This window comes from Podarcis pityusensis (genome assembly GCF_964106645.2).
Source record: "Podarcis pityusensis genome assembly, chromosome: 5".
Classification (NCBI taxonomy): domain Eukaryota; kingdom Metazoa; phylum Chordata; class Lepidosauria; order Squamata; family Lacertidae; genus Podarcis; species Podarcis pityusensis.
The window spans coordinates 33,374,617-33,383,435 of NC_138032.1; the positions used below are offsets into that span (position 1 = coordinate 33,374,617).

At 42.6% G+C, this 8,819-nt stretch overlaps 1 protein-coding gene across 1 annotated transcript; it reads right to left on the reverse strand.

Moving 5' to 3' along the window:
- Window positions 1-72: 72 nt before the first annotated feature.
- Window positions 73-7,555, reverse strand: MRPS22 (mitochondrial ribosomal protein S22). The gene is made up of 8 exons (XM_081006974.1): window positions 7,399-7,555; window positions 5,826-5,989; window positions 4,826-4,990; window positions 3,424-3,567; window positions 2,415-2,498; window positions 1,818-1,963; window positions 624-732; window positions 73-256 (listed from the first exon to the last, which is right to left on the reverse strand). The coding sequence occupies exons 1-8, from the start codon at window positions 7,529-7,531 to the stop codon at window positions 164-166; spliced, it is 1,038 nt and encodes a 345-aa protein (XP_080863100.1). The 5' UTR covers window positions 7,532-7,555; the 3' UTR covers window positions 73-163.
- Window positions 7,556-8,819: the final 1,264 nt, after the last annotated feature.

An 8,819-nucleotide genomic window follows, 5' to 3' on the forward strand; every position in this document is an offset into this window, starting at 1 on the left:
CTCTGTATTTCTGTTAATCAAAACAGGCCAACTGTGCTTTAAAAGCTAACTAAAGCTACTTCCCATATGCTATACAGCAAAAAGTATTTTATTCAGAATTCTATATACATTTTACACCACCCTTCCACTCACAAACATCATATTAAGTGGATTGATAAGTTCTTTATGAAGCTGCAGACCTAGGCGTAGTCGCTTGATACGACTGGAGTGCAAGTTCAATGTATCCAGCTCTCTGTGTTTCTGTCTTCACAAAAACCTGTACAAAAATGTAAATAATAATTAGGTAGCCAGCAAGCTTTTGACTGTGTTACTAGGGTTGGGCTCTAGCATGTAACCTCAAAATGACGAAACTAGCCTAATGTTCTAAATTACATTTTGTGAAATGGAGGATACAGGTTATGAAGTTAAAAGCTGCGCAGTCTCTAGTCCATATAGGGATTATTTAACACTGAATAAAGATAACTTCAGCTCTATGAAATGTTGGCCTTTTAACAAACTGTTCCATGGATGAATTGCTTCCACAAATGTGTACAATATTTCTTGTCCCAAAGCTCCAAAAAAGGTAAATTGCTGTGATAGGTACCTATTACATGAAAAGAGGTCCATATAAAAGATTTGTATACCTTAATTAAATCTAGTCCTTGGATGTCATATTCTTGTGCTTCTTTTGCTGACTGGCAATCAGGATGGAGCATGTGATACAAAGTAACTAAGCTTACTGCGTCCTCGATTCTGAAATACAGAAGTTATTCAAGACTTAATTGCTTTTCTAGGAACCGTCACAGTTAGTACTCCACACAAACACATTAAACTGGAACTAGCTTGTTGTTTTATTAAATTCACTAGCTAAAAGAACTAAGTTTTGAGGCATTACTAACAGATGTAAGCCACCACTATGAGCAAATATCTTCAAAGAGGTGGGGTTTCACCCAGCTGAATTCATTTCCGATCTCAGCTTCACCCTTGCCACCTGTGCAGGTAGTGTCTCCATTTGGGTTCAGACCCATATAGGAGCCATTCCAGTAGTAGGGATTATACCCATAGAAAGACCTCTCCAACACACCTCCTGCTCTGGGCGTTCTGTAGTCACATGCGTACCTTTACAATATAAATCACCCCCTTTCAATATTGGCTTACCTCCCAACACTACAGTTTAATGCCTTTGTAAAACTATCCAGCATCACTGATGAACATGTATTGGAGAAGTCTTACTTCCCACCAAGTTTAAAGGGATTATTCCAAAGGACTGCAGCTGCACAGGAAAATCCAATCTGATACCTTACCCTGACACTCCAATCACGTTCTGCAGCCTTACTCAAACTGAATTGATTCCTGAATGACACCAAAATATGTTTCGGATGAGTAAATAATAATAAAATGGGGGGGATTATTCTTGTTTTTATTATGTATTTTCTCTTTTTTATCTTGTATGTTTATGTTGTGAACCACTCTGAGATGTATGGAGTGGTATATAAAGGGTGGTATACAAGTTTAATAAATGGAACTGAATTATCCTACACATACAGGTGGAAATGAAAATAAGCAATAGCTGCAGGAATTGCTAGCTAGGCATAGTCAACGATTGACAGAAAACACTATTAACTAGTGTCTCATGGCAAACTTTTTCAAAGTATGTTAATGATCGTTAAGAACCCAGCCTACAGTTCCTGAATAAAAGTCAACCAGTGCTTTGATCCTGAACATATATGCTTACAAGTGCAACTAAATTCAGCAGAGAGGCTGCTTAAATATGAACTTTTAAATTCTATATTGCCATGGAGAACCTAGATAACTCTAGCTCAATAAACAGCACTTACAAATCTCTTTGGAGCATGTCTATCAGCAATCCATCAATCCTCTTTCTATTTGTAAAGTACCACAACATTCCTCCAAAGTGTCTTGTTGAACGCAGCAGATCATATTTTCCATGTTTCTCAATATCATCATACGTCCGCTGATGAACCTGTGCAGAAGTTGAAACATAATAATGCTTAAACGTTGTAATAGCTTCCCGAGTAAGTTTCCGGAATAAGTGTATGTAGCAAAAACAACAAAGACTTGGGGCACCTTAAAGACTAAACAAATGTATTATATAGCATTACCTTTCATGGACAAGTCCACTTCATCTGCATGTAATGTTATCCTGAATTGCAGGTATACACACAACCATCTTACAGGGTCAAGTAAGAAGGGGATTGTAAACAGTGGTGTCAAAGGGATAGCAACTTTGAGGAATGATACCATCTGGCATATAGGATAACACTTTGGTCAGCTGCAGCCCATGAAAGTTTATGCCATAATAAATTTATTTGTTGTGCAAAAAGTTAAGACTGTTACAACAAAAACATGACTACCCCTTTGGAAACAGCAGCTGTCTCAGCCCCACACTCCCTGCCCAAATGTTGGCAACTCACTCTGATATAGTCAGGTGAATCTGGCTCAAACTGTACAAGGCAACGATCAAGGAGTTCTTCATGGCGGTCTTGAAGAAACATCGTCTGGAACAATTGTAACAAGAATGAAATATAAATGAAGCATCCTGCATCAAAAAAACAGACTCAATAACAGTAATAGTCCAGGTCTAAACAATGGCAGTAATTTAGGGTTCCCATCCGACAGCAGTTGCGAAAATGTTTGGGTCCGTTCTTTAATAGAGTCTATCAAGATTACCAGCACTGTCAAAGATCTGGTAAAGTAGTTTTAGATCTCAAAGTAGTTTTATCAGCTTCATTTTCATTGGATTTTTATACTACACCACTTACATGAGGACTCTGTTCTGGGGGGTCCATGGGCAAAAACAAAATAGTGCATAGTGCCCTCACTAAAAGATGGAGGGCTGCTTACTGGGGTCTGTGAAGGTTGCAGGTCTCAGGGCCCTCCTGTGACCTTCCCAGTAAGTGATGAGGCACCTTCCTTACCAGCCGAGTCCTCCCACCTTCCCATAGGCTGCAAAGGATGGGATGCGTTTCCTCATCCCATCCTGGTGTAATTAAACTGCAGTTTGCGCTAATAACCAAAATTGAGAAATGGTAGTCTATTACTGTATTCTTAAATGCAACTTCAAAATGTGGTTTAAGATTCTGGGAAGTAAAACTCTCATTAAACGAGTTTTGGACATAATGGCAAGCTGCAGGCTAATTATACCAGGAAATAAGTGCCCAGACAGGAAGGAAACCAGAAGACAAGTGAGAATGGAGTGTGTATTTTCACTGCTCATTCCCAGCTTTTAAACTATAGTTTAGCAAACAGAGAACTGAGTTTCCAAATGGGTCATATAGTCTAAGGATAATTTAGAAAATCATGAAGAAGGATATTGGTAAGGAAGCTGAGACAATGGCAAAGGTGCAGTAGGCCAAATATATTCGTCTCGTATTGCTCACGTGAGATTAATTGCTTTGCACAAGGCTGAATACTAGCTTTTACCATAAGGTTTTCTTCTTTGAATAGAACTGGAGGAATAATTTTGCGCCCTTCTTTTGGGAAGTATATTTGTATCATTCTGTCCCGTTCCTCCCAAGTGGCCTTGCGTAATGTTCCATTTGTTTCTCGAACTACAATAAAGCGTTCCTGAAATTGAAAAGAGAAGTAAGCTGCACTTGTAGTCATCTGTTCCATCATGTCTCTTTACTTTAAGATATGGAACAGTACAAACTTAAAAGGCCAACTGTTTTTCAGTAATTTCCTATCAAGATATTTGAAAAAGTAAATTGTATCATGTCTTCTGCGCAGCAAAAATAGAACATGCTTGTTCAGCTTACCTGAAGCTGATGTTACTGCTGCTTGGAAGGGATTTAAAGACCAAAAAGCTAGGAGTATGGGAGTTACCTTAATAGTTCAGTTCTGCTAATCCATCTGTTCTCTCAACAACAGTCAGCCAATAGTCTCTAGAAAGCTCACAGGCTAGTCAGAACACACCTAGAAAATCATTCTCTTTAGTTTCATTTAGCTATTATACCCAGTATCCCTTTATTGGCATATCCTGCGTAAATTTATCTAATCCATTTTAAATCTACCTGTACTAAAAGGCACAGCATCTTGTAGCAATGAATTCTATAGGTTCAAGTGTAAACTTAATTCCAATAGAAAGATTATAGTAAAGGAGACAGAGCCCTGTTCAAAAGAAAATGATTCAGGCCTCTGTTGACCCCATGGGACATATCTTGAGGGACAAGTGGGATCAGATAGGGCACAAGTTCTTAAACTTGTGGTCTGCAATCTCCACCATGATAGCCTGTGAAAAGGCTAACATCACCGTACTTCAAAATGAAGCAGCAGGATGGATGCTGCACCTGATCTGATAATAAAGCTGACAAACATTACAACTTCACAGATCTTTGCTCACAAAAACAGGCCCATCCTATTAAAAAAGCAAGACTGCAGTTCTTAAAATGTGAGCTTTGTTTGGATTTGTAGAACAAACAAATTAATTTGTGATGTGGTCTGTCAAGACTCAGCCAATATTCAAGTGGTCCATGGGGGAAAAGTGTTTTTTGAGAAGCATCAAGTACCACTTTACAAGAGGGTATAGGTCAGCCCAAGAATATAGTGTCACAACATGCCATGAGCAAAAAGCCTCTGTGCTGGAGGATGGTAAAGATTCTTCCTTTCTTCAAATCCATCAATGGTATTAAAAAACAAAGCAAAAAAGCAGACCCAGCTATCTATCCTAAAACTGCATATCCTGATTCCAGAAGCAGCTGCTGCTGTTGTGATCCTGTGTGTACAATAAAACGGTGCATTTCCTTGTAGATTACAGTGTCTATTAGTGGAACTGCAAAGTGGGAAAAATTCATTGATATTTTTACAAGGTAGCTAACAGACTCACACGGTGGGGGGTGCTGTATGCTAGGTCAGTAAATACATATTTATAAGGTTCTATTCCATCCAGAATCTTGTCTTCTGCTAATACATCATTAATTGGCTCCCGCTCACTTAATACAGGAGGCATTTTGAGCCTCTCTTTGGCCTTCTCAACAGCAGCTTTTGTGGCCTAAAAGGAAGAAGTGAGTAATTAATTGCACAGAAAATGTCATATTGGAAAATCATCTAACATAAAAAATGTGTGAATATTTGCTAGATATAGGTTTTTGAAGGACAGGGAGAGAAACGGTTTAGCCATGCAAAAATATGCAAATTGGCATAGTGACAATTAAACCCAAAGGTTTCAGATGTTTTTCATGTCTTACTACAATTTTTTACACAAAAATTATTTGCTGTCATTTCACTGGCAAAACATGTTAGTATTTGACAACTGCTCAAAAATACTAATAAAAACACGAGTGACAAATGGAAGAGCAGATACATTTTTTTTACAAGCTGCACCTACTATTATTGATCTGAGTTCATAGAAATACTTATTTACATGCCCCATAACTAAGTGCCTGGGATATTAAAGAGTTGTGACCACATCTGCATACTGCAGGTTAGATTTCATCAATTTTCATGTACTTGATTGCCATCTGGATCAAAATGAAACACAGAGATTTTTTTTCTGCTGTACAAGGCTACTCTGAATCAGTTACTGTTTGCAACATTTCAACATTCATGCTCGTTATTACCACTGCATAAGCAATACATTTATCAAGGTATATTATATGGTCATTGTATTGCTCTGAATAATTTAAATTATTTTAAATGTTTTTTTGCAACTACCTTGGTATGTTAGAACCACAACATATACATCTTAACAAATATATAAATGTTTTGAGTGCCTATATTTCCTAACTCTTCTTACAGCCAAAGCAAATAAATAAAAAACAACCAGAAGTGTCTTCTATTCATATCTTAAACCCATATATATTATTTATTGAACACAGGCAATATACCTCCTCCAGCTGCGCTTCTGTCATAAGCTTGTATGTCGGGGGGCTGAGTTCTTGTTTTATTGGCTTAAAGACTTTCTGCAAATTCAGTCCTGTCATCTGGAAGAGTAAGTTCTGAACTTTTTCATCCATAAAAGAAGGTTTTGGACCATCAGATTTCTTCTCCCCTGAAAAACAAGTGGTTCGCCTAGCACAGAGCTTTCCAAACTGTGTTAGTGCGTCAGCTGCAGTGTGTTGTATGATATCTCTTATAAGGGGTTAGCTTAATCTCTGGTTTGCTAGTAAAACTAAATTACTGTGTGGCGGAGTAATGCATGTCCAAAAAGTGCATCCCCAGCGTGAAAAGTTCGGAAAGCTCTGGTCTTGCAGGAAAGCAACAGCACAAAGACCGCTTTTAAAATGCAGTTTTGAAAAGTGAGACTTGAACGATGCTACTAAGGTGCCAGCTGTAACTTAGGCATGACCTATGCATGTTTTACCTTAGAGTAAGTCCCATTAAAAGGAACGCGCGTGGCGCTGTGGGTTAAACCACAGAGCCTAGGACCTGCCGATCGAAAGGTCGGCGGTTCGAATCCCCGCGGCGGGGTGAGCTCCCGTCGTTCGGTCCCAGCTCCTGCCTACCTAGCAGTTCAAAAGCACCCCTAAGTGCAAGTAGATACCATATTTTTTGCTCTATAAGACTCACTTTTTCCCTCCTAAAAAGTAAGGGGAAATGTGTGTGCGTCTTATGGAGCAAATGCAGGCTGCGCAGCTATCCCAGAAGCCAGAACAGCAAGACGGATTGCTGCTTTCACTGCACAGCGATCCCTCTTGCTGTTCTGGCTTCTGAGATTCAGAATATTTTTTTTTCTTGTTTTCCTCCTCCAAAAACTAGGTGCGTCTTGTGGTCTGGTGCGTCTTATAGAGCGAAAAATACGGTAAACAGGGACCGCTTTCTAGCGGGAAGGTAAATGGCGTTTCCGTGTGCGGCGCTGGTGCTGGCTCGCCAGATGCAGCTTAGTCACGCTGGCCACGTGACCCGGAAGTGTCTTTGGAAGGCGCCGGCTCCCGGCCTCTTGAGCGAGATGAGCGCGCAACCCTAGAGTCGGTCACGACTGGCCCTGATGGGCAGAGGTACCTTTAAGTCCCATTAAACACATGGGGACTAACTTTTGGTTGCAATATTGGATGTTTTACAAAAAAGACTTAGGCTGCAACCCTAACGTCCTTGCCAGAGCCCTGCCACTTGTGTGGGCCAGTGTAGGGAGGGTGGGAGAGGCGCACGGGGTGGGGTGAGGGAAGAGATGCTTCTTTCACTGCACAACGAAGATGCCTGGATCAGGCCCAGCAGATCGGTGCCAGCCCAGCCCCTTCCTCTAAGCGTCCCATTTATTGGGGTGGGGTCGTTAACCGGCAAAAGTCAGCAGCAGCAGCAGCAGCAGCAGCAGCAGCAAGTTCCGCCTGCCCGCCTGCCTCCTTGGTTAGCCCTTGAGCCCCAACCAGGTGAGCCATTTCCACAGGAGGCGCTTTCAAACGCGGCGTCGCCTCCCGCGCCCAATGTGGGCGCCTGCATCCGGCCCCCGAGGGAAAGACTCACCCGCCTCCGGGCCTTGGCAGAGGCCCCGCCATCCCCACGCGGCGCGGCGTCCCTGCGCCCGCTGCCTCAGGAGCAGCGAAGCCACGGCGACCCTGCCGCCCCGCAAGCACCCCGACGCTCCTAGCGAAGCCATGGCGCGGCGACCCGGAACTGGTCCCGCAAGCGCTTCCGGGTCGCAGCGCCGCGGGTTTCTAAGGTAACGCAATCCGGAAGCGGCGTTTGACCAATCCGCTCTAGGCTCCGATGGGGCAGCGGCCTCTAGCCTTGCGCCATAGAGAGAGCGCTGGTTTGAAGCGCTGGTGATGGTTTGTTGGCTAGGCTTTTGAGTCCGCCCGCACCCAGCGCTGCGGAGCTTGGTTTGCGCGCAAAAGCAGCCGCGCCGAAGGAGAGGCGAAGGTGGGAGGGAGAGAAAGTCACACGAGAGAGGAGGCGCTCGAGATAGGAACCTCGTCCTGGTTTAGCGCGATTTATTGCAATGGCAGCTCAAGGCAGCACAAACGCTGCGAGTGGGGCTCAGTTTTAAGAGTTAGTGCAGGCATAGGCAAACTTAGCCCTCCAGATGTTTTGGGACTACAATTCCCATCACTGGCCCTGTTAGCTAGGCATGATGGGAGTTGTAGTCCCAAAACTTCTGGAGGGCCGAGTTTGCCTATGTCTGAGTTAGTGGCTGGGCAAAGCCCCTCCAGCTGCTGCTGTTTTTTTTTAAAAATAATTATTATTGAATTATTTTATGTTATAAAAAAACAATACAACCATACTACCACTAAATATAATTAAGAAATAAAAATTCCATACATCACTATTTAGTTTGTTATTTGTTACTTACCGTCTTTTTTCCTCCCAAACATTCCATACAGAAACACACATATGTGCAGACACCCACACACAAAATGATAATAATGAAAGTAATGAAAGTGTGCCTCCAGGCAGGGTGAAGTCAAACTGCTGGGTTAGCAGAACCAAGGGGGCCTCCCCAAGGTGCAAGCCTGGGCAGGGTGTATGGAGATCCTGGGCTGCCCAGATGACAAGACCCTCCCTCTCGGCCTCACTGATGTGGTCCAAAGGGAAGCAGAGCAAGACGTTCGGCACCAGCTTGGCTGCAGGAGTTGCTGAAAGGAGGCATACAAGACACCATCCAAATGTCATAGGGACTCTACTCTGGATTTGTGCAGGGTTTACTCATTCACCCCTCTTCTCCCGAAGATACAGTGGTGCCTCGCAAGACGAAATTAATCCGTTCCGCGAGTGTCTTCGTCTAGCGGTTTTTTCGTCTTGCGAAGCAACCCTATTAGCGGTTTAGCGGTTATTAAAGGCTTATCGGCTTATCGGCTTAGCTGCTAAAAGGCTATTAGCGGCTTAGCGGCTTAGAAAAAGGGGGGGGGGAGCGAAAAAAAATCTCAAGACTCGCAAGACATTTTCGT